Source organism: Budorcas taxicolor, chromosome 8 (genome assembly GCF_023091745.1).
Source record: "Budorcas taxicolor isolate Tak-1 chromosome 8, Takin1.1, whole genome shotgun sequence".
Classification (NCBI taxonomy): Eukaryota; Metazoa; Chordata; class Mammalia; order Artiodactyla; family Bovidae; genus Budorcas; species Budorcas taxicolor.
Genome location: NC_068917.1, coordinates 27951015 through 27977775, shown reverse-complemented (window position 1 = coordinate 27977775; position 26761 = coordinate 27951015). Strand labels below are relative to the sequence as shown.

At 43.2% G+C, this 26761-nt stretch overlaps 1 protein-coding gene across 1 annotated transcript in view; it reads right to left on the bottom strand.

Annotated features, from left to right (window-relative positions):
- Positions 1-26761, bottom strand: part of SLC24A2 (solute carrier family 24 member 2) — a 273874-nt gene that overhangs the window by 42459 nt on the left and 204654 nt on the right. Inside the window, exon 4 of the mRNA XM_052644607.1 lies at positions 21043-21093. Within this exon, the coding sequence (XP_052500567.1) occupies positions 21043-21093 (51 nt within the window). The remainder of the gene's footprint in view (positions 1-21042; positions 21094-26761) is intronic.

Genomic DNA, 26761 nt, shown 5'->3' with positions numbered 1-26761 from the left:
CACAGAACCACTCTGGAGGCATGGCCATTTCTCTGGAATTAGATGCTCATCCCAGGATTGGCTTTTGACCGTGGAAAGCCAAGCCCAGGGGTCCTTTGATTTGACTCTCGTTTTCAAACATGTATATTAATTAACACTGTGGTTTCTAAAGGAGTTGGGCGCATACACTGCAGTCAAATTAGCTGAGTCAGCTGCAATGAAAGCATCAAGGAGGCAACTGATTGCATTTGGGGATTCAGGGCACAAAAAGTAATGTCTGTGGGTGATGAGACGCTTAGGGAAAGATTCTGGAAAAAATACCATTTTCAAAGTAATCGTTTTAAACAGCTGTACCACAAAAGTAATGCTTCATTTCTTCTCCATTACTGACATAATTAATGGGTAAATGCATGCAACAAGCACAGAAAAAAAAAAACAAAACATGCAAAAGTGTAGAGATTAGTGAAACATAGCACATTTTTCTTTCTTTTTTAATCCTTAATTCCCACCGCCCCCTCCCCCATCCCTTCCTCCTGGGATTATTCAAGGTACAAAGGAGCTTCATTTTAAACTAATTATTATTGCCTACATTTAGATGAGTCCCTGAAAATACTGTAACTCCTACAATTTTCCCACTAGGCATTTGCGGTTGGCTCGGTTCTCTAGCAGGATATTAGCATGGGAGCTTATTCTACTTTTCTAGAACAGATCACAACCAAACCAAATTAGCCTCAAACTAGTTTCTCCTGGAGAGTCCATCCTCCTAGGATGGGACATGGCAGGTTGGCATCCCCCCCCCGCCCCCGCCACCGTGGACGCAAATCCAGGGGAGTGGTCATAGAGCTGACTTGTGCGGTTGGCTGGGAACGACAGAAGCAGTAAGCTAGAGACGGACCAGCTGACTTCAATGGTGAAGGTGACGCAGGAGAAGCTCCTTCTGCTCAAAAGCTCCATTAGCCTTAAATCTAGATGCCTGCTTTCACAAGGCAGCCTCTAGCATGTCGGTCCCTTAGTCTAGGTAATGAATGTGCCCCGCTGGACACATTCTTCAAGGAAACAGGAAGAGGAACATTACACAGAAAAAAAGTAGGTCAGTATGTGGCCTGGGTTGCATAAGGAATGAGAAAGAAGGACGAAGTGATGGAAATGATGTGCCCCTTGAGGGACAGTGAAGGTCAGCTGGAGGGTATTTACCATGCTGGAGAGTATTCTGCATTTAGCTATTTCTATTTAATCGCCAAGGAAAATCTGGGGAAGAAAGAGGGGAAGGAAAGAAGTCTGGGGACTAGGAGAAGGAGGAGATAAAAGGGAATAAGAACGGAAAGAAAAAGGAGAGAAAAAGAAATAATTCAATAATGAGGAGGAAGGCAGGGAGCTGGGACTGTCTGGAGGTTGCCCAGGCAGCATGGTTGGAAGACACTTTCCTGTCTTATTTGGGGACTAGGTGGATGGATAACGGAGAGTGATTCTCAGCATTTGGCAGCCTGAAGCCTAAGGAGGGGTACTACTTGTGTAAGACGACTCTAAGAAGTCCTTAAATCATCTGCTGAAAAGCCAAGAAGAGGAAAAGGGAGGTTCTGAAATGTTATAGAAGATGATGCTTCTACTAATAAAGCCACTCTGTGGACTCAGGGTCAGTCTTTGAACTTAGAGCAATCTGCAGCTGTATGATCAACCATGGCTATTTAAAAATTATATATAAGATAATAATAAAATGAGAGAGCATTCAGAAGAGGAAACAAGCTTGGGGAAATAAAACCTGAAATAAACCAATCCAAGTCAAGCCCCAAAGTCATGAATCGTGGCGGAGAAAATCGCTGATAGTTAATCACATGTTGTGTGTGGTTCCAAGGATCTTTTCGGAGCTCAGATGAATGCCAGAGACAGAGGAGAACAAAAGGGCCCCCACAGCATGGAGGGGTGCGGCCGCTCCCTCTGCCAGGAAACATCTTTCAGAAAAGGGCTGGCCACTGTCACTCGAGGGCTGGTTTCCCCAAAGTCTCTAAAGGAGGAGTGCGAGAGGAGCGGAGGAGAACTGGGATTTCTCAAAATATTTTCAGAGACCAGCGAGGGTTTTGTAGGCTGTGTGCATCCCTCTTCCCACTGCCACAGCACCTCAGGTTTTCTGTGTTACGGAAAAGTGGGACAGACTGACCTGACCTGTTTCCTCTTGGGGTTCAGCCCTTGGGCAGAGGCTGCCTGGGGAGCAGCTCTCGTCCACCCACCACTTCTACTTCTTTAATAGAACTTCTGTCCCAGTTTGCAGGAGCTGGCTGCCATTCTGCTGTGAGGGTGCTGACAACAGTGGCTCCAAGGCCTAAAAGGATTTTCCCTTTTCAGAGACTGGTTTCTAGAAGAGCAGCAGTGGGAGGCCCACCTTCAGAACTTAGCACACAGGGGAATTCCTTGAGGGTGCTGGAGCAGACCCGCCAGGAGGGCACCCTCATTCCAGCCCCAGGACACCCCTGGGATCGCCACGGGGCACCTTCTGAGAGAAGCTGTGATGATGAGGCTGGCAGGACAAGACGGAGCACAGAATGTGATTCTCAAAGGGGCCCTCTGGGTGTGCGGGTCAGGAGGACTGGCCCCTTCAGGACCTGTTCAGCCTGAAGCCACAAGCTGAGAGATCACCCTGCAGTGTGTGTGTGCGTGTGTGTGTGTGTGTGTGTTGGGAACAGCACAATATCGTGGTTAAAGGGATATGATCTGGGATTCATTCCCAGGTGCTCAGTGGTAAAGTGGTTCCTGGCAAAGCAGGAGACATAAACAGACTCAGGTTTGATCCCTGGGTTGGGAAGATCCCCTGGAGGAAGAAATGGCAAACCTGCTCCAGTATTCTTGCCTGGAGAATCCCACGGACAGAGGAGCCCAGGGGTCGTAAGAGTCAGACACGACCAGGCAACTTAGCATGCACGTGGATGTGTTTTGAGGCAGCAAGGCCTGGTTTAAGCCCCAGCTCTCTCCCTGGCTCTGCTAGGTGAGAGTTAATAAATCCCTGAATATTTCTGAGTTTCAGTTTTTCCACTTGTTAAATAGGGATGCTAACCACTGACTCCTGAGTTAAATGCAGGGCTTAAGTGAGAAAATACCTATAAAGGGCTGCCCACAGCACCTGGCATTGGGAGAACTCTGTAAACAAGAGGAAAAAGAAAACCCAACAAACAGCCCAGGGGCAAGGGTTACACGGCCCTGTGCTGCGTTAGAAGAAGCCTTGGCATCTTCTCGTCTCTCAATTAGCGGTATCTGACCTGACAGTGTAAGCATCCTGCGGGGCCTCGCTGGATTGGTGTTTAGTTTTCTGTGATTCCTCCAAAGTCAGTTCCAAAACTGATTAGAAGGATCACTTTATATCTCCTTGAAATTGAGAAGGTCAAGGTGAGGGAGCTGGCCCTCTGTGTTTTAAACTCTGATACCTTTGTGATCTTCAAATGGAAAGACAGTGATTAGCTTTCTCCCATCACCTGTGAGGACAGAGTGCTGGAAGGGCTGTCGGTATTGCACAGTGGATTTGGGGTGGCTCCAAAGAGTTTCCTGAAGCACCAGGGCTTTGCCTCCTCTGTGTCTCAGGCTCAGAATTCTAAAATAGCAATAATGAACAGAACACCCAGCTCACACAGTTGCTGGAAGACTTACTGGTTTAAGACACATCAGGTATTTAGATGGCCCTGACATACAGTCAATTACTCAGAAAGGGTTGTTACTATTATGGAAGTGAATGCAGGATCTTCACCCCATAAATTACTGAAGATGAAAAGCTTGATATTTAAAATAGAATGGAGGCTTAGCAGCCTCTGGTGCAAGAGACCTTGGCCGTAAAGGCACCACTTTCATTGACTATTTTAGGCATGGATTCCACGTTGGCATAGGGGTTGACATGGACAGATCTAAGAAAAACAACTGTAACTGTGTGCCTAGGGATAAAGGAGACATTTTTGAGCAACTTTTCAAGGTGAGTGAAGGAGTGATTTTCAACATGTTTTAAGGAGACTTTAAAAAAATATACGCTGTTGCGTGTGAACCTTTAAAGTATATTTTTATATAGTGACAGATATTTGTATACTTAAAATCTTAGAAATAGCAAACTTGGCTCAAATCGTGAGGCACCTACGTCAAAACCTAGTACACAGTTTTAATATAGTTTAGCTTGGTCTGAAATTTGCAAAAGAAAACCAGCTGAGTGTTCTCAGGGGAGTGTGTGTTGAGGGGGTGGTAGGGACGCGTGGGAGGAAAAGATCAAAGCAGAAGGGCTTATTATGAAGAAGAACAAATTTTGGAAAAACAACCAGGCATCAAAATCCTCAACCGATCTCTCTGTCATAATGCAGGAGCTCCAGGCTGTGTCGCAAAATCACCTTTGGAGGTTCTGTTTCCTCCAAGGTAAAGCATTTTACTTTTGTTCTGCCGTTGATTAATGAAAACAGCCCCTGGAAATTCCTTCACATCCTTCCCACCAAGTCATCAGCAGCGCCCTGACAGGAATGCTTTGGGCTGGAGATGAGATTAGCTCCTGGCTGCCACAGAGCATTCTGAGCCCCAGCAACATGGAAGAGACAGGACCAAAGAGATTTATAGATGTAAAGGGAGTGGCCACACACACCTCGGCAAACAGACCTTGGTTTGGGAGAAGAAAAGGAAAAATGAAACAGGAGGGAAAACTCAGTGTGTTTGAAATTATTTTTTGTGTTTTCAGTTCTGCCTTTCCTGTCTCTGTCTTTGAAGTTTATGGCTTGGCTGGCAGCTTAAAAAGCAACAGGGCACCTGAACTTTCCTCCTGTTTATCCTTTTTTTTTTTTTGTTCTGGAATCAGAGACTCAGGTCAGGCAGCCAGGTCATCATGACTCTGAGAAGCACTATGAAAGCGATGTGGCAAAGAGCAAACGCTGACCCTTGGGGTCATTGTGGGTTCCTCTTTCTCTCCTACCTCACAAGCTATCTGTTAGCAAATCTGGAGTCTCTGCTTTCAGCGTATTTCAGAACCTGACCACTTCTCGCTCCCCGCCTCCCTGAGCCGAGCAACAATCCTCTGGCCTCCTGGCCAGTCTCTCTTCCACGTCTTCCCGGTCCCCTGGGCTGGTCTTATCCCAGGGTCATTAGCGGTCAGGTGACGCCACTCACTCCTCTGTGCAAAATCCTGCAGGGGTTCCTTAGGGAAAAATGAAAACCAAAGTCTTGCCAATGACCTGGAAGATTCTGTCCCGTGAAGCTCACCTCGACCCTCTTGCCTTGTCCCCTCCCCCTCTCTGAGCTTACTCTGCACCAGCCACGCTGGCCTTCTTCTTGCTGTTCTGGAAGACACTGTGCTCTCTCTACCTCAGGGCCATGGCCTTTGCTGGTCCCTCTACCTGGAATGTTCTTCTCCCAGAGATCCATGGGCTCCAGTCTCTCAACTCTTTCAAGTGCTGATTTGTTGTTCATCGCTGTTCAGTCGCTCAGTTGTGTCCGACTCTTTGTGACCCCGTGGACTGCAGCACGCCAGGCCTCCCTGTCCTTCACCATCAAGTACTGATACTTGTTTACAAATGTCACCTTCTCATTGAAGCTGCTCTGAGCAGCCTATTTAAAGGTGCAGCTTTTCTCTCCAGCACTTGCCACCCTCAGCTTATTTTCTCTAAAGCATTTTCCACCACCTCATTCACTGTATCAGTATTGCTATTGATTATCTGCTGCTTCCCATTAGCAGTCAAGCTCTGTGAGGGTAGGAATTTTCATCAGTTTTGTTCACTGCCATATTGAGCCCCAGTGGGGCTCAATCGATCCTTGTGTTTGTGGTTTCCAGGCAAGCTGATCAAGTTCTCACAAGCTTCCTATTGGCTAATAGGCCAAAGTAAATCCTTTCAGGTCCACTCAAGCCCAGCGCCCCAGTAGGGCTAAGGGTCCATATATAGAGCCCCAGGAACTGTCTGAAGTAAAGAGGAGAAAATAGGGTGGACCAAGTTCATGTTGCGGAAGTGAAATACAGAGGGGCACCCAGTTGCCTCCCTTCTGTCCCTCCTCCCCCCGATCAGGTCCCCAAGGTGGGCACTGCAAGGAAGAGGAGGCAGGTGCAAGAGGAAGCGCAGTGAGCACTGCACAGAGTACAGTAGGCAAGGTGAGCTCTGGCTCCTCCTTGTATGAAGATACTCCTCATTTGTCGAGGCCTAATGGAAGGCATCACCCACTCAATGGACATGAGTTTGAGCAAACTATGCGAGACAGTGAAGGACAGGGAAGCCTGGCATGCTGTAGTCCACGGGGCCACAAAGAGTTAGACACGACTGAGCGACTGAACTGAACTGAACTGAAGGCCAGACCCGAAGTCTCTCTACTGATACCCACGAGCTCCTTCCCAGGTGGAAATCTACCCACTGCTCTCAGGGCATTTTGTACTCATCACAGCCCTTATTTCAGCTTGCTGCCAGCCTCTCTGCTTTCCCCGCCAGAGGGCAGGCTTCTCGGGGGCGGGGACCTCCTCTCAGCCATCTGTGTCTTTCCCTATGCCTCCACAAGTGTCTTAGAGTCAAGCTTGGCACATCTCATGCACTCACTGAATTATAGTGAAGCTCTCCCTATATCAGCTCCCCAGGGAAGTCTGAGCTTTTTTTCCAAGTCAGTACAGGTCACAACCAATCTTCCTCTCTGCAAATATTAACCAAGCCTGTGCTATGAATCAGGCAATTTTTGATAATAAGATCCATCTGGTGCCCGTGTAGGGTTCACAGCCTGGAGCCAGAGAGACAAGAAACAAGGACTTAAGATTCATGCTGTAACAGTGGGGGCCTTCTCCAGAGGGCATGGAAACTCAGAGAATAAAGTTCGAAAATACCAGACACTACTTTGCAGCGTGGGCAAGTAAGGTCCACTTGCATTCCACAAACTGTCCTTCTGGGGCAGCTTATTCATCTAATAGCATCTGGCCTGATTTTTATTCTTAAAAGCAAAATATTAAAAATAAAAGTCTTGTCCTGCATAAGAACATAGAGTTTACTTATTTATTCTAAATCTACTTTTGAGATACAACCCTCAAGTTATTCTAATTTTTGTGAAGTATCATGTAAAACCAATTATAAGGTTCCATTGACATGAATGGAAATCAAACTAGTATTGTAATAAAGTAATTTATAAAGCATCTTTAGTAAATATTTTGTGAATGGACCACATAATAAAGATGATTAACATAATTTAACTGTAGTATATTTACAGGCATAATCATAGGACTAGTTCCTGTAATTAATAAGAATATTTACATAAACTCAAGCTGTGGCCAAACTCATCATATAATGAAATGAAACAGCCTGATTTCCTTATTAAGGCTTTTAAAAATAATTTCCTGTAAGAATGACCTTTGGAGTCACCAGTAAGGCTCAGATCTGTCCAGGTGTGAATTGGTTCTGTCATCTCTCCTAATGGGGTCACCTTATCACTGGAAATAGGGTGCCTTCCTAAATATTTTGGAAAATTTCCAGTGTACTTAATGAAATTCTGTCCTTCAGTCCCAATTTCTTGCCTTTTCAGGGACTTTGCCTAATCCGTCATCTTAATCCTTCCCTTTCCCCTCAGCCTATCACCATGCTTAAGTCCTTCAACATGGCAGCCTTTCTCTCGACTCAGCTATCCCACGGGCACTGCTGTCACTTGCTCTCTCTTTATGGCCAAACCTCTGGAAAGGTCAGTCTGTGTGGTGCCCCTGCGTCCTTAGGGCTCCTTTGGTCACTTCTTAACTCTGCGTCTGCCATTTGTCAGCATTTCACCACTGAACCTGTCCTCGGTCACTTTTCACTTCCATGTGCCTGGCTCTCTTAGTGGCATCTGGTATTCCTCATTCCCTTCCTTGAAATCCCCTTCGATGTTCAAGGACCCCATATGTTCAATGTGCCCTATATGTGCCACCACTCCCCAGGGTCCCTTCCTCACTCCCTCTTCCTCACATTCTCCCAAGGGACCCAATGGACCACTGCCCGACTACTGATGACTCCCACATTCGGAACTCTGGTCCAGGTCTTCTCAGCCAATGGACTTCTGAATATCACCACTGGGAAGTCCCTCTCATGGTTAAACTCAATGTGCCCCAAACTTCCTTATATCATCTTCCTTCCTAGGAATCCGCTATTTTGCTTGTATTTTCTGTTGGTGATTTCCTCACTCCCTAGGTTTTTCAGTCACCTTAGAGGTCCTCCTCTCCCTCATATCCAGTGAACTGCCAAGTCCTTTTGAGTCTACCTTTGAACAATCAGATCCAACCTTTCCTGCCTGGATGTCGGTTATCGCCTCTTAATTGATCTCCCAGCTTTTAATCGCACTGCCTGCATCCTTATACTTTACCCTTCGCATGACTTGGAATGTGTGCTCAGTCGTGTCCAACTCTTTGGGATCCTATGGACTGTAGCCTGCTAGGCTCCTCTGTCCATGGGATTTTTCAGGTAAGAACACTGGAGTGGGTTGGCATTTCCTCCTTCAGGGGATCTTCCCAACGCAGGGATCAAACCTGTGGTTCCTGCATTGGCAGACAGATTCTTTAACATTGTGCCACCTGGGAAGCCCTATGGCTTGGAATGCTGTTTATTTGTTTCTAAAGACTCTGCTTTACGCATCTCTTCTTTCAGGAAGCTTTTCTCGAGTCCCTTTCCTGGGCTGGCAAGGTACCTAGGTACCTTTCTCTATCACAACCCTCTGATACCTATGCCATCATGGCAGTTCTCATAGAAAGCCAGAGGTGTTTTATTCACTCTCTCTCCAACTAACCTGTGGGCCCCTCAAGACAGGGACGCTTCTTGTCATCTGTCCCCCCAGTACTTACATCGTAGACTGGTCCTCAGTGTTTCTGAACGTGATAACATTAACACAAACAACAAAGGGAATCTTACAGCATGTGGGCATGCATGCATGCTTGCATGTGTGTGTGCTTGTGTGACGTGCTTGGAGTTCTTGCTGTTTGCAAATCTATTTGAAATTTACATTCTTTTGGTGAGTAGAAAAAGGAGGATCCAGAAACACACTGCAGGAAACTCACCAGACTCACTTCTTGGTTAATGTAGAGATTAAATCTCCAAAGTCTAATTGTGTTTACAGTTAATGACTGTCTATTTTGAGACTCTCTCTGCCTTTTTTTTTTTTAAGATAATCTAATCAAGTTCAGGCAAAACTGGGATTTTACAAATAAAAAAACTCGCAGCAGGTATTGGACGGCAAAATATGATGTTTCAGGCATGGAGTCAGTTTACTGACCTTAGCTGGGGCTGACATGGCTTGAGAGCTACTATTCTTCATCATTTTGGGCCAACTGTTGATTATTTTAGGAGCTTAATTTTCTGAAGAGTTCTCTCCTGGATACACAGATACAAATGGCTCCCATAAACATTCGCAAAGGGGTTGTGTGATCTGTTTTGGAGTTCTGAGCCAGGCAGGGGCTGCCAGATGGAAGGTTTGAATGTCTCTCCCCTGTTCCTATCCCTTCACCCTGTGGATATCTAAGAGATAAATGGGTAATGAATTGCTTTACCGAGACAGGCTTCAAATCCAAGATTTGCCAGCATCCAGCCCCACTACCAGCTAAGGGGTAGAAAAGAGGTCTTCGGAGTCAAAGCTCATATATTGGGTATGTCTCTCTGCCGAAGGTCTGTGACACTGATGTATTCATTTGGGCAGTTTTGATTTGTTCACAGCAGTTGGCAAATAGTAGGTACTCAACAAATATTTGTTGAAAGGTTACTCTGACTTGTATTGATATATAAAAACCAGATTTTAGATCTGGCTAACATTTATTTTGTAGTAGCCAGTGTTTCACATAAACACATCCTCTCCTGTTACCTGGATCTCATGTGTTGGCAAATGGTCAGTTAACTTGTGTTCTTCTTTTTTTTTTTTTTCTTTTTGAATCCTCAGCTTTACATTGTAAACTGGTGCCTGTCAATCTCATTTGAAATGTGGGTTTGTAACAGAAGTGGCAGGACCTGCTGTGGGTTCTTAATTAAATGGGACTGAAGGTTTAGTGGCCCATGACTAAGACAGGATGATTCAGTTCATTTCAGATTTAATCAAAAGAGAAACTTACCATGCTTAATTGAACATGCCAACTTCTGGTATAACAGAGTTCCACTTTTTTTTTTTTTTTTTAAAGAGAAAGCTTCACAGAGGTGGGAAATTATTAATTTATAGTAACAATATTCAAGTTTGACTGATGAAGGTGACTTAGCATTTTCAGCTCTGGGGATGTCAGAAACAGACCAAAAAAAAAAAAATCCATGATTCACTTCTGCTGCCACTTAACACTTTCTAACACATGTGATGTAGCAAAATCTGCCTTTACTTTCCAGGTCCAATCTTTCTGCTTTTACTGCTGATGGTTTAGATCATGAAAATAAGATGCAATGAAGTTTGAAGAGCTGGATGTATTCTAATGAGAAGACTTCCTTGGTTCTGGTTTTCAGGAAGACCATGAATTTATCCACTCAACTGATTTGATCTTTCCTACAGATCTGATGCCAGTTTCTAGTTGGTTAGTTTGGTTATGCACACGCACTAGGCAGCTGTCTTCCTAAGATCCAGCCCCAGGGAGAGACTTGTAAGAATACATCTCTAAAAAAGTAATGTGGTTAATAACCGTTGAGTTAAATCTGTTTGTCTTTTGGAGAAGGCCCAGTCTTAACAGAGAGTATCTGTTCAAGTGCCCAGAAACATCATCCGGTTATGGAAAGTTGGACCGAATGACTTAAACCATCAACCTGGAATGAATGAAACATAACATGGTGCTGGAAATGGTGTCGTGCATAACAGAGCTGCCCTCATAGGTAGCTGGGAGGGAGAAAGGTAACCTGCAGGGACCTTGGAGTTTCTATAGGGATATCAATGATCATGAGGCAAGAAGCATACATGCTGGGGTGGAAATTGGATATTCTGTGTGGGAGGAATAGCCTTGTCACTTCATTTGGAAAGGACAAAGACTTCCATCAGAACTCCACCCTGGATTTCACTCAACTTTAGTAAAAACTTGGGTTTCTCAAACAAGTAAATCAGAAGCTAGTTACCTTGCAAAAGCTCATCTGCTCTGTAAAGAAGTCAGCTTGAATCTCTGTTCAAAGGACTTATTTCAATTTGTTGTTTAAGGCTCATGCCTTCACTGTGAGTAGGAGTGTAAACTGATGCAATGTCTTTAGAGGGCAATTTGGCACTACCTTTCAAAGTTTAAAATGTGTATGTCCTTTGATCTGTCATTTTTATTTCCAGAACTTGATTTTGTATGTTTGTTTATACTTCAAAGGGCTTCCCAGGTGGCACAGTGGTAAATAATCCACCTGCCAATGCAGGAGACACAAGAGACACAGGTTTGATCCCTGGGTCAGGACGAGCCCCTGGAGTAGGAAATGGCAACCCACTCCAGTACTCTTGCCTGAAAAATTCCATGGATAGAGGAGCCTGGTGCTCTACCATCCATGGGGTTGCAAAGAGTCAGACGTGACTGAGTGAACAGCACACACATTTATATCTTCAACTTAATAGAGTTTGTATATGGGCAAAGAAGATGCTCATGTAGCACAGTAATAACTAAATGAATAAAAATGGAACTATTCTAAATATTCATTGACAGGGGACTGATTGAACCCACCAGGGAAGAGGCAGGCAGTGGAATACTATGCACCCGCTAAAAAGGAATGGGGAGAGTAACACAGGGCTAATGTGGAAATATCTTAGATATATTAATAGACAAAAGCCAAGTATAGAACAGTGTATAGAAGAAAAGAGAATATGTTAAAAAACTGATAAAAAGTGGCCAACTCTAAGGAATGAATGGAATCTGGGGTAAGAAGGGGACTCATTTTACTGTCTTTCCTTATGTAATGTTTGCTTTTTACCTCTGCATGCATGGAATGATTTTATAATAAAAAGAATGGTTAAAATTAGTTTACAATTTAAAATTTCGATTGTGGTAAAAGTTTGGATTTACAACTGAAAGAGAATATAGGCTTCTTGGGGGCAGTTGCTCTTTTAAGGGTCCATTCCACAGGAACTAATGGACTATTTGTTGTATTTAACCACACTAATAATTTGGCTGTGAACTGGATCAAATAATACACAAGTGTTTTAGTTCAGATGCTATGGTCCAGGAACCTACCTATCACAATCTTGGTGGCAGCGTAACCAAAATGCAAGATCAAGTTTTCTGAAGGTTCATCTTAAAGACAGATCTTAAAGGCAGACTTGCAAACTATGTCTGCCATCACACTTCATAAAGGCCACCAGGCCAGAGTCTTGACCGTGGCATTGTCCATTATCTGAACTTCTTTCTGAAGGAGCGTCCTTGGCTTCTCCAGAGAAGGTCCTGTCTGAGGCAGGCCACTCCATCTTTGGCCATGTCTGTAGGAAGGGTCCTCCTGTGCTGGACTGAACTCTCTGTCCCTGAATTGAGGAGGCCGATCTCCTTCCTTAACTTTCCCCGCTCCCAGCTGGACTCATGGGGTCCCCAGAGCTCCTCTCTCCTGGAAAGACAGACCTTACTTCATCACTGCAAACTGCCCATGAGACCAATCCAAAGACAGAGGCTCTAGTAAGGCTTTAAAAACATGGTGAGGCTGTTGCCATCCCATGCTACATTCTTGTTCTCATCAGCAAAGCCTCCAGGTCATCCATCACCATCGAGGTGCTTATCACCAAGTGGCTCTGAAAATCCCTGGTCTGGCTCAATCTCTCAGTCCCGCCATCAGTAAACTTCATACATTCTCAACTTCTGTGAACGTCTTTTTGTTCCTCCTGAGCGTGGTTGTTTCTTGATGGTCCCTTTTCTCCTGTGGCCCTTGAAAGTGACACTATTTCTCCCCAAGTGCTCTTTACCCTATTCCATCCTCCCTTCCTTATTACTTACACATCAATTCTCTGTCTTTCTTTGAAGCCCAGGCCGATAAACTCTACCACTTTTACCTCAACTGACTTCCTAGTCATGCTTCCCTCATTCCCGAAGATACTGGAACACAGTTCACTATTTTTATCTCCACTGTTACTCGTGTTACCATCCATGGTGACTTTACATGGGTGACCCCTGCCACACTTGGCTCCTTACCGCCCTAACCTACTCTCTTCCAGCTGCCCTTTCTCACCTTGTCCATCCACTCCTGCAGTTAAACCTTGTCACTGGCAATAACAGTACCATGCCCAAACTCCCGACTTGAAGCATCTCACAAACTGTCTGTAACTGTTATCCTATAAGACAATTCTTTGATCTCATCTGTCAGTTCTTTAATGCCATCACCTTTTCATGGCCCGCCTTTAGAACAAGTTCTTCACTTGGTTTCTGGGATGCCATTCTCTCCCCATCCTCTGCCTACCCCAGTCTCCTTTGCTGTGCATTCTCCCCTCTTCCCAGACCCTACACTTTAGAGTTCCCAGGGCTCAGTCCTTGGCCTCCTCTTTTCTACTGACTAGCTAGGTATTCTTTAGTTCTATAGCTTTAAATGACTTATAGTCTGTGACTTTCAAATTTACATCTGTAACCCTAACTTTTCCCCTAAGCTCCAGACTCCAAATCCACTTTATCCATACCAGACTCCAAATCCACTTTATCCGTATCTCCAGTTGTTGTTGTTCAGTCATTCAGTCATGTCTGACTTTTTGTGACCCCATGAACTGCACCACGCAGGTTTCCATGTCCTTCAGCATCTCCCAGAGTTTGCTCAAACTCGTGTCCATTGAGTCCATGACGTCATCCAACCATCTCATCCTCTGTCACCCCCTTCTCCTTCTGCCCTCAGTCTTTTCCAGCATCAAGGTCTTTGCCAATGATTCAGTTCTTCGCATCAGGAGGCCAAAGTACTGGAGCTTCAGCATCAGTCCTTCCAATGAGTTTTCAGGATTGAATTCCTTTAGGATTGACTGGTTTCATCTCCTTGCAGTCCAAGGGACTCTCAAGAGTCTTCTCCAGCACCACAGTTTGAAAGCATCAATTCTTTGGCATTTGGCCTTCTTTATGGTCCAATGCTCACATCCCTACATGACTACTGGAAAAACCATAGCTTTGACTAGACAGACCTTTGACTATATTAGCATGAGTTCTCAATCTTACTCCAGAGCTTGCTCTGGTCTCAGTCCTCCCCATCAACACACAGTTTTATGAAAGCAATATTTGTCTGTTATGGAGAGATTGCAAGTCGCCTATTAATATCTTCCTTTTTCATTTCCTAGTGACATACTATCTAAATTATTGGGGACAGCACATCACCCAGCTTGACATACTACATTTCCAAGCTTCCTTGAACTAGGTGTAGGCAAGTAATGGAGTTTTGTACAGATTTTACTTGGAAGGTCTAAAAGGAAGCCTCCTTAAAGAGAAGACAAAATAGCTGGGGAAAACAATTTTGGGAGTAGGAAATGGTAACCTAATCCAGTATTCTTGCCTGGAAAATCCCATAGACAGTGCAGTGGAGCCTGGCAGGCTACAGTCCATGGGGCTGCAAAGAGTCGGACACAACTGAGCACGCACAAGACTTCTTGAAATACAGATGTGATGGTGGAGCTGGAGTGGCAGCCATCTTGGACATGAGGTGCCCTGAGGTTGAAAGTCATATATTAAGATGGAGCAGAAGGATGAAGGAGTTTGGGCCTTGGATTACTGTGAAGCTTCCATATCAGCCATGTACAGCTTGCTTCTTTACTCGTGAGAGATATACTTCTATCTGAAGTAAGTCCCTGTTAATTTGGATTTTCTGCTAGAGTTGAACCTATCCTGCTTAATATATCAGAGTATATAACACTGTCTCATCAGTTCAAAGCCAGGATTAAAATATAATGTGAAAACCACAGATAGCACCAAGTATCCGTTTTAGGATTACATTTTCAGAGGATATCTTTTGGGCAATGGAAAATACCAATGAACAGTATTACCAAAATCAATTTCTTTTTGAAGAAGAACTGGAATCTGTGCTAAAGTGGTAGTTGCTCAGTCGTATCTGACTCTTTGACCCCATGGACTGCAGCCTACCAGGCTTCTCTATCTACAGAATTTTCCATGCAAGAATACTGGAGTGGTTTGCCATTCCCTTCTCCAGAGAATCTTTCCAATCTACGGATTGAACAGAGGTCTCCTGGGCAGATTCTTTACATTCTGAGCCATCAGGGAAGATTTCACTGCACTTACAAATGTAAAATAACTGGCTAGACTATGTAACCTTAGGGTGCTTCTGTTTCTTTGAAATTTTCAAAACTCACCCATGACTAACTGAGGAACCCATGATTCATATAAGACATTATTAGTTTCTTAGCTTGGTAAAGGGGTTATTGGTTGCCATGAAACAAGCCTTAATTTCAAAAAGGAAAAGATCATTATTATTCTTACCCTTGATATTAAAACAAACTTATCTTTGTTATCCTTTATACAAATGAACAAGGATTGACTTTTTAAAAAGTGGAGAAATTATTTTTCTAGACATGGCTTCTGTTAAATGGCAATGAGTTTAGCACAATACATTGCATATTTGCAAAGTATCCTTAGTCATGAGTTCTGTTTACCTACTTATCTACATGTCTTTATGAATGTTTATCTCCAAAGAGCAGAAATGAGTAGTTGTGTATACTGCCATTGGTGGAAAGACATCTCTTCTTTGAATTCCTCTGTTCCATCACACAAGCTTTCTTTTGAACTTTTTACATTTTCGTTTAAAGTAACTTTAGTAAGGAAGCCAAGTTCAATTTATTGAGGATTTTCCAGAGTGATAATGGTATGAATTTGGGTTATCTGTAGCTGAGAAATAAACTATGGGTTACTGATTTATTTTTAAACTCAAGAATAGCTGATTTACAATGTTGTGTTAGTTTCAGGTGTATAACAAAATGATTCAGTTATATATATATATGAATATATATATGCATATGTATATTCTTTTTCAGATTCTTTTCCATTATAGGTTATTATAAGATACTGAATACACTTCCCTGTGTTGTAGAATATGTTTATCTGTTAAACTATGGGTTATTTATCTTAAGTAAAAACTGGAGATTGCTCTTCCAAGAATATTAAGTATCATCCCATGAGGAGATAAATGAATGGCTGCCCAAGTAGGGGGAACTGAGGTCACTAAAAGACTATCCCTAGAGCCACTTGCTTGAATCTCTGGAAACATCTTGTTACAGATCAAATCTAGGAACATGATTCATTCAGAGCAGGTGCTCAGCTATTATCAAGTGAACACATTAGTATCAGGTGGTTGGTAGGGCAGGCGAGCCATCACCTTGGGAAGCAGGAATGAGGGAGTGGAGACATGGCCTCTTCTGAGAATCCTGTCCTCATTTCCACTGGGCTCCCTGGCACCTTGGGTTTGCCCACCATGTTACTCATCTTGCTGCCTGCGTCCCCCGCTGAAGTGTGAATTCTTTAGGAGTAGAGCTATCTTTAATCTCCACGAGCCCTGTACTCAGTCTAATGCCTGGTCCAAAATGAGGGTTGCTGAATGAATACGTTAGAGAATGAATGCTGTTGTTGAGTTGCTCAGTCGTGTCCAACTCTTTGTGACCACAGGGACTATAGCCTGCCAGGTTCCTCTGTCCATGGAATTCTCCAGGCAAGAATACAGGAATGGGTTGCCACTTCCTTCAGGGAGGGAATGAATGAGTGAGTGGATAAAATTCTGATTGGTTCAGGGTAGCAGAGGAAGTTGGGTGTGGCCCAGGCAGCTGTTCTGATTTAGGTTCTGAGCACCTGAGACAAGGGAGGGAGGAACTGGGCTCTGAGGGGGGAGGGGCAAACTTTACAAAAAATGTTACACTTTTTTCCAGTGTCTGAGAGTAAGCAGTTTTTTTTTAAAATTTAAAAGCATTAAATTTAATATTCAAATTTAAAATATCAAAGTTTAAAATTTTAAAATATTAAAATTTAGTTGTAGCATGCAGGATCTTTGGTTGCAGTATACAAACTCTTAGCTGTAGCATGTGGGATCTAGACTCTTGACTAGGGATCAAACCCTGGCCTTCTGCACAGGAGCATGGAGCATGGAGCATTAGCCACTGGACCACCAGGGAAGCCCCAGACCGTTCTATTAAAATAAAAATTTAAAGGTACAGTATTGAAGTACGGAGGCCGTGTTTCAGCCAATAGCTCACTGTCATTCCTTAGCCTGTGGTTCAACTTTTCCCATGATCTGGTCTCCATCAAGCCTTTCTTCCTACCCCTACACTGCAGCCTATCTGCACTGCCCAGCTCCTTACACCACCTCGCCGAGCAACCGCAGTGGAGCTGAGAAGGCGGTCAGTGGTCCTGAGTTCAGCTTCCACGTGGCAACTTACTACCTCTGAGTCCCAGAGCCAATCACTTTGCTTCTCTGAATCTTAAAGTTTCCACATCTAATAGAATACTTGCTTGGGCTTTGGTTTTCTCATCATCAGTAAAATCTACCTGTGATCATTACAAGGATTACATTTATATATATAAATTTAATATGTATTAAATTACACTCAGCGCATTGTGCCTGGCAGGTGGGGGGCACTCAGTAAGGCTTGGTGTGGCCCCTTCTTTCATCCCTCAGCCTGGTAGGCCGGGTGGGAACCATTCCTCCTACACCAATGTAACCCATATTTACTGATCTTTTAGGGCCCAGGTCAAAGACCACCTTCACAAAATCCTCTCCTTCCCCATCCCCCACCTCTGAAAGCAATCTTTCCTCTTCCTGTAGCCTATTATCTTTTTTCTGAATACCTATGGGACTTACCACTCTCTTCCTGGTGGCTCAGTGATTATTAAAACTCAGTGTTTTATTTCTTCCCTATTTGTAAGTTCCATGCGGGCAAACTGTCCACTTTTTACTCTTGTACTTCAACGAAGCACCTAGCAGAATAACTTGCAAAAAGCAGGTGCTTAAAATAACGGACTGAATACGTGCAAGACCATTCTCTATACTTAGTAATCACACAATTTTTCTTAGGATGGGGGTGGCATATGTAATTCATCTTTCCACTTAATCCACTTTAGGGAAAAAAAGCAGGCCTCATTGCAAGTAGCTGACTTCACAAAACATCGAGAGAAATCTCCAGAAACAGTTACAAATAATGACTGGTCACATGGGCAAGTATAATAGCCTGGTCAAGGGCTAGTCACATTTCTAAAATTGTGAAAAGAAATGCTCAAATGGAGAGGGATATTTCTTGAAGGCTATACTAGTCCCCTATTGCCCATAACATCTTCATCTTTATCACACTTCCTTAAGTTGTGTAACATGGAGATGCTATAAATCACAGTTATTATTATTATTTTCAGTGAGAGGAGGAATTTGAAAGTCATGCATGGCTGTTGCCAGGTCTGAGGTTACTGAACTGGCCTTGAGTCTTTTAGATGGAATCCCAGAATTAGGTTTAAGCCAGGCCTGGCCTGTCGTGGAGGCAGCTGCCTAAAGGGTGCAATCTGAGGTGAATGGATGGAGACCCACCCCATCCCACCCGCTGCTCCAGTCATCCTTTCAGTGAGTGCCTGAGAGGGATTGTTATGTGTTTGGAAAACTTGTGAGTCTTTCAAAGGTTACTATTCTAGATAAAGGATAATGCCTTAACCAGCATTTCTGAAAGAGTCCCACAAGAGGCTATATGAAGAACGGTTTCTCTGACCAAAAAAGTCTGGGCAATATGGCAAACTCTATCCCTCTGCGTGCATGCTAATTTGCTTCAGTCGTGTCCGACTCTTTCTGACCTTACGGACTGTAGCCTGCCAGGCTCCTATGTCCATGGAGTTCTCCAGGAAAGAATACTGAAATGGGTTGCCATTTCCTCCTCCAGGGCATCTTCCTGACTTGGGGATTGAACCCATGACTCCTGCGCTGCAGGCGGATCCTTTACCAGTGAGCCACCAGGGAAGCCTCCATCCCTCTATACGATTTATTATTATATGCGGCAGTGCATAGGTGCACATGGAAGGCTCTGACAAGCCACATGGTAAAGAAATCTATTTAGCTTAATTCAGAAGCTCTCCCGCTTACTTAATAACAAAATCAAGCTTGCTTTCTTTTTTTCCCCAGATGGCTGCAAAATCCCTAATGACATGATCTGATAGTAATATTTCATAGAATGTACTTAAAAAATGCTCCCTTGGCTACTATTAGCTATCACTGTAACTGGGATGAATTTTCAGCTAAGAATGGGACACAAAGGGATATGCATGAAGGGGTGGGCAGTCCAGGGAAGGATAAGGAATCTTAAAGGTGACCCATGAAGGTCCCCAAATACAATTTTACAGTTTTGCTAAGGGCTGGTCATGCTTCTCATGCTAGACATTATTTTGACTCTGTTTGCCTGCCTAGAAAGCCCAGCTGTTCGATATCAATTGGTATCATCAGATCAGAAGCAGTGCTTTTGCATCTTCATGTGATGTTGAATTTTCTGGTGGGAAGAAGAGAAAGGGAGCGCTCCAATGGCAATTTGCTCCCATAGATGTGGAAAGAGGAAGGAAAGGAAGGATAAGGGAGAAACAGGTCAACAGAAGCAACAAGAAGCCAGAAGCAGCTCTGGTAACAAGAAGCTAAGGGCGGAAGGCAGAGGACAGGATGGAGGGATGAGAGAGCGTGAGGGGTCGTAACTATTCAGGTAGAAGGTAGCAAACCCACTGGCCGGTCAAGCCATGAAGTTTAGACTGAGGGCTGTGAGATGGCTGGAAAAGCAATTAAATTAGAAAGTCAGTGAGCCCCAAAGTTTTGGCTTCCCAAACCAATCACCAAGAAAAATCAAAGTGGTGTGAAGACATGGAGTGAACATAACAGCTGGGACAGGAGCCTTCCTTCAAGGCAGGGACTGCTCTTTCTGTCCCCATGGTGGTAGGATAGGATGCCTTCTGCCTTTAGGGCTTTCGTTGCCCAAGGATCTGCACTTCCCCCACATTGTTGGGAGGGCCTTGGGTTACAATAGAGCCCAGTCTGAGATTCTAACTGTGGCCCGCTGCTTTAGAAAACACCACCATGGTTAACTGACAGCACAGAGATAAAAGTAAAGAAGGACCGCAGAGCTTTGCAGAAGCCGGACTGGGGAGGGGCTGGGAAGGGCCTTCCTCTTACCGAGGGCTGTCTGATACTCAGCCTCCTGTGTGCAAAGCAATTAGGAGTTCTTTGGCAAACTGACACAACTCAGAAATACTAGAAGCTGAAAACAAGATATGCAACACTTTGGGGAGTTTCTCTCATGTTTGAAGGACAAAATGAACCGATTTCCCTTCCTAGGGTACCTTTGGCTTTCTTGTCAGTATCAGTGAAAAAAGCATGTGAAAACTCCAAATGTTTTCATAACTTACAAATATCATTTATTAGTAAAAAAGTGGAGGTATGTGTGGGATTAGGACAAGAGAACAACTCCTTTTACCAGAATGCAAAATTTTCAAGTTGCTGTTCCATGGTGCACTTATTTCAGAAAAGTCATTCTGACTGAGGGAAGACTGTGCTCTGGGATAGTGTCTGGAATTGTAGATACAGTGAAAAATAAATCTCTGCCAGACTTCATTTACTCAGGGGAAATGCTCAAAATGATATGTCCAATCTCACATGGTGTGAACTCCAATATATACAGCCCCACTGGCTGGAAGAATGACCCTGGCCTCTCTCAGATGACTTAGCATGGGCTGTGGGAGAAAAGGACAGGAGCTTACAGTCCTCTGCATCAGAAACAGGTTTCCATTTTGAATCTAGGGATTCCTCTAGATTGCTCATTCCTTTGCATAAATCAGAATATCACCAGAAGATACATATCTCCCCCCACCCCCAAATTAGGGGCATATTAAAAGGAAGTGTTGGTCCAATGTATTTTTCTATGTTGTAAGCATGTGGAGGAGCTAACGGTGACCCAGTGGGTGTGGGCTTGTGTTTACATTGCTGACACCATTTCACTGAGTGCGTTACACGACTGAGATGGTTTGGATCGTTTGAATGGAATAACATGATCACTCATGGTATTGCATGTCTCCAATTCCAAATCAACACAATGGCAGAGACTAGACGAAAATGCAGAAAGAATGATAAATCACACAATGTCACTGAAGTCATGCAAAGGGGGAAAATAAAGACTAAAAAAATGGGCAGGCCACAGACACCATAAATTAAAAAAAAAAAAAGCCAATGCATACAATTCTAAAATCATTCTTACCTTCTTCAGTCATTGTGTCATAATATTTTAGTTTTCCATATGATCCAAGTTCTACAACATCACAGTAAAAGACACAAAGATAAGGAACGAGCTGTAATGCAAGAACTTTGTTTTTTACACATTCTTAATTAATCAGATTCAGAGTTACACTGTCAAATTCCGCAATCGTAACTATATAGAGATGTGCAAACATGGGCCATGTGGCAGACGGCTTTCACGGCCCATTTTCAGAAATCACTTAAAATATATTATTCCACTAGGGGTAGGACGTGCCCTGCATTACAGAACAGGACACAGTTATTTTAACATCTGATGAAACAGAACACTTGGCGAAGATATCTTCATGGCAGGTCCAGCCTTGCCCTGTCATTTTTAGAGATGATATGCCAAGGGGAAGGGCTGGACCTGAGACCCTTTCGAGGTTTGGAGAGACCCACTGGGGTGTGTAGATGCCAGTATTCCTTGCCAGGAAACAGCAGTCCCAGGAGTTCATTTCACAGCTTTTCGCCAACAGAAATACTTCCTAGAGGTTAATAAGGAAGGAAGGCTACCTGGGAAAAACCCTGAATGAAAAACCATGTTCTAAACTTCCCTTTCATTTATAATCTCATATTACAGGCAAAAAGCACTGAATACCACGGGTGCAACATGCTTGGAAGGGCTGGGAAAGGTGCAAAAGGCTTTGGGAGGAAGTGGGAGGCGTGCTCCCAGGGAAGGGCAGGTGGCCCAGAGCAGCCACAGCTCCATGCTCAGGGCATCACCTGCTGCTGCATAGCCTGCAGGGGCCAGGAGGCAACCTCCTGGATGCAGCTCAGGAAAGGACTCGGCTGTGATGGAAACTGCTGGGAAGCAAGCTCGTCTGAGTCAGCTGGTAGAAGTGGCGTCTTGGGGAGAGGGACAGAAGAGGTGGGGACACACCATTTCTGTTTTCTTACTTCAGTTCTAAAATAGAAACTTTCATTCCTGTTCATCTGAAAATTCCAGATTGTTTGAAGCAACATTGTGAGCAGGTTAATATTTTCCTGGTCATCACAACACTCTCCCAATAAACTTAGAGATATTAATGAGACTTGAGAGATACTCCTGTGATTCTGTGGAATGCTTCAATGGCTCATTAACTTGGTAGGCTGCTAAAAACTCACATATGAATGAACTAATAACCGATGGGTTTTGTGTACAAGATAAGGCTCTAGTTTAAAACACAATAATAAATATTCTTCTCTTTATAGTATATGTTATACACATTCTTTTTCCATGTGCCTAAAATTTTACCTAAAGCTATTTTAACACACTAATACAAAAGTATGCCTTGGGGAGAAAAATCGCCTCATTTTTACGTTTCTGCAAAAACCTGCCTATTCTGGATTTTGTTAGACCCATGACAAAGGATGCAAGTGCTTCAATAAGAAATTGAATTTTGCATCAAAACAAGAAGACTTTTTAAAAAATTGACTTCTAGGGATTGCCTTCAGTAAAAAAACTTTTTTCTGTCATTTTAAGAACAGTAGCCTATTATGTAAGTGAGACTGCCAAAGTCTGGGATTTTAAGGTGATCTAAATTCCTTCATAAATATTAAACACATGTTCATGGTGGCTTTACACATAATCTATGCCTTGTGTGTGAGTGGTGTGATGTGTATGTATAATCCTGCAGTAAGCTGATGAATTATACCAGCCAACTAATTTTTTGGTAACCTCCACTCCTTCCCTGAGGTAAAGCAGACGAATAAGCAGCTGGCATTCTCTTCATCTGCCAAGGAAACAGAATGTGGAGTTCATGTTTGCAAAGCTGGGCTGAAACCATGTTTCTACACAGTGGAGATACACTACTGCATGTCTGTCTTTTGAGATGCTGCCTCTCTGTACACACACACACCGGTCTTCATGTATCAGTCCCAAACTTTCAAACATCTGCTAGAGAGAGATGTGATTAAGTCTTTACCCCCCTCTCATGGAGCCAGGTATAAACACATACAATCATATTCTTTGATTAATTTATTAAATTAATACCAACATGGTCAAAATTGGATCCAGGGGTGGCTGACAAAACTCACACATTCTTGCTGCTGTGGCGATTCCTAGATTGTTCTTAGGTACTTCCTTAGATGAGGACTGGGGCAGGGGGACAAGAACTGGACAGGATATACCTAAAAGGAGGCTAAAGCTGGTGGAAGAGAAGGAATAAGAGCAGTGAAAGGCTGAATAACAACAGGTGATGGAGTGACCTGAAGCACAGTGAAGAAGGTGGGCAAGGAAACAGTATTTGCAAGTGAAGAGAACCATGTTTGGTGCTTACTTTAAAAAAGGTACATGAGAATGTGAAGGAAACCAGCCTGTTGGAATAGTTTTTATCGTTGACCTCAATGGGATACTGAGACGATGAACTCGGCACCTCAGTGCTTCCAAATGGTCAGGGTGGTCTCCTGGGGCTGGTGGGACAGTATCTCCAATAGCCAGCGCCTCCCTTCCTTGAACCAGGGGCTGAGAAGGTGCAGGGAGAGGGTGCGACATGTGACGAGGACAGACGTGATGCGCATCCTTAAGTCGGAGCGCATCTGCACCTAGCTAGCATCCCACCGCCCGTGGACACCTCATGGAAAGCGGCCTGAGAGGCAGGAATGAAAACTCACCTGCAAGTGGCAATGGGCTCCCGTCAGCACACTCCGCATGGAGAGTAGCCCTGGCAACTTCAGCATCATTGGATTAGGATTCAAACTGGTCCCAATCCAAGCTGAATTTCTTGGGATAGGAGGGAGGAGGGAGGGGGTTCAAGAGGGTGCTGTTTAATACTATTGAATAACTTCCATTATGTCAACTGAGCAAGAGGAAAAGGGATGGATCAGTAGTGAAGATCATCCTGTTTACCACCGGGTGTCTTTTCTCTATAACATTTCTCTAAGAAAAAGTCTAGAATCCAGTGGCTGGTGTTGGAGATGAGCCTATGAGCTGATCAGCTGCCTAACATGGCATGACCCACTCATGCCATTTGGGCAGCTGGATCCATGGGTGTCCAAGCTCCTGGAGCTCTAGGAGAGCCTGAATCTACCGTCATTCCTCTGCCCACTTCCCCTCAGGCCTTCCAGCAAGGTCATTACCTGGCTTTAAGGTACCTCTGAATTCTTGTCCGTACATCTTGGTTGATAAGTCAAGGAAAAGATTTTCAGTCTCAACAGATCTGCGACTAAGAACTAGTGCTTTTTGGCCCCTAATTTCTTCCTTTCTTAAAAAGGGCATGGACACAGATTTCTCCTTCCAACATTGACCTCAGCTCCACTTTTGGAACCTCTGGCATTCTCAACCCTTTTTTCAACAAATTTCCCCAGACAGGAGCAGAACCTTTCAGGTCTTAAAATTCTGACATATAAAACAGAAAGTCAACAGAAAAATCTATGCTGAATTCATTTTGTTAGAATAAAAAGCAGAGGTAGAGAAATCAGTGAAAGCAACATTCATTAAATGTTGGTTGATGGAAAAAATAACTTGTGTGTTTTCTTAAGTCAAAGAGCTGCTTTATTTTTGACACTGAGTTTGCAGATCTAAAATTTAGATTTTAGATTTTCTTAACATAGAGATTAGTTCCTTGGTAAAGTTGTCTAATACCTATTAAGGAAGTATGCAAATATCAGATTATATCACATCCAGGAAAGGATTATTTTCAGTAGCTAAAAGAAGTTAAGAACACAGGCTTTGAAGCCAGGGTATAGGTTTGAACCCAAGATCTGCCACTTTTTAGCTGTGTGACTTTGAGCAAATTGCTTTGCCTTTCTGAGTCTTGGTGTCCTCAGCTATAAAAGGGCATGCTTGTATTAATATCTATCTCACAAAGCTGTGGTGAAGAGTAGGTGAGATAATAATACCCACTAAGCAATCAATCATGAGCAGCCTCATTACTGCAAGCATCACCAAGAAGAGTGAAGGAGAGCCCATGGCACATGGGGCAGAACACTTAAGAAAACTTACTATTTTACACAGGGTTGTTGAAACTAATTCAACAGTATTTACACAAGTTTAAAATAGCTATTTGGTGTCCAACAATAAAAGATATTCTGCCATTTGGGCTAGAATTTAAAAGAAATTTCTTCATCAGTCCTACCCTTCTACTCTCAGATCTGCGAAGAATGTCAAAACATGGACCATAACCAGGGGAACAGGGTGTGAAAAGCAGACCCTTCATTCATCTGATCACCAATGTTCCAGCTTAGGGCCTATGCACCCTCCCCTGTAATATTTGCAAAGTCTGTCTCTCCAGTTAGGATGTCCATATCTTGGAGACTGAGGCTGTATTCCTCTTTGGATCCCTCCCAACTAGAACAGTGCTTTTTGTGTATCACATGTACTCCTCATATTTCTTAATCAAAGCATATAAATGCACAGCTCCCAAATAACAGTGCTTTGGTTTGCTGAAATTCCCTGGACTTGCTGAAGTCAGGACAGCAGGCCCTGATACTTAAGGCTTCTGGACTGCTGATCCCATAATATTGCTATCAAGGTTAAGAGGGGGTAGGGGAAGGGTAGTTTGGGATTAGCAGATGCAAGCTATTATACATAGAATGGATAAACAAGGTCCCATGTGTATAGCACAGGGGACTATATTCAATATTGAAAAATAATTTATATATGTGTAACTGAATTATTTTGCTGTACAGTAAAAATTAACACAACATTGTAAATCAACTATACTTCAGTAAAATAAACTAAAAAAATAGAGGGCTTCTGAGTGAGACAGTTAAGATAGCTAATTCAGAGCTTGGTTCTATGACTTATGAGCTGGTGATCTTCTCTGAACCTTTAGTCTCTTCTTTAGTAAAATAGGGACAAGAGCAATAAATACCTATTCTCAGGAGGGTTTTTGGAGGATCAGAAAGGAACATATCTATAGAGCACTTTGTGTCATGTGGCACAGGTATCCTTAATAATTGGTACCTCTCTCCCTTTTTTTTTTTTGCATTTATTGACTGTTTATTAGTACTCAAGCAGCTCTGCATGCTCTATTTTAATTAAACTTCACAGTATGATACTCTAGGTTAGATCTTATTGTCACAACTGAGGTATCATTAAGTTATTAATTTAACCAAGTTCCGTGATATACATATATTCAAACCCAACTTTTCTGAAGCAAGTCTTATGTAGTATTAATGACTGCTAGATACTAATTCTCAATTACAAAAGAAAGTTACTTTGGTATCATTTCAGTGAACAAGATGCCAGAGATTCTGAAAAACTAGTACAAAAATTGCCAATTATGTAAGTTTAGGGCCTTTAAGTATAAAAGTAGATAATTTTATGTACTTCAGTCATTTTAAAGATTTTATATTTAAGAGAATGCAATAACATTCATCATCATATCCTTAAGCATTAAAAGTAATTTCGATTAAGAAATTCTTTCCATAAAGGCATAGAATACTGCAATCAATTTTAGAAAAAATGCCTGTTAAAGTGAATGTTAAATTTGGTGCTTAAAGGAAAATGTTTCAGACACTTGATACTTAATCCATTACTTGATTAAAAAAATTTATTTAAATTGGAGGCTAATTACTTTACAATATTGTAGTGGTTTTTGCCATACATTGACATGAATCAGCCATGGGTGTACATGTGTTTCCCATCCTGAACCCCCCTCTCACCTCCCTCCCCATCCCATCCCTCAGGGTCATTCCAGTGCACCAGCCCTAAGCACCCTGTCTCATGCATTGAAGCTGGACTGGCGATCTGTTTCACA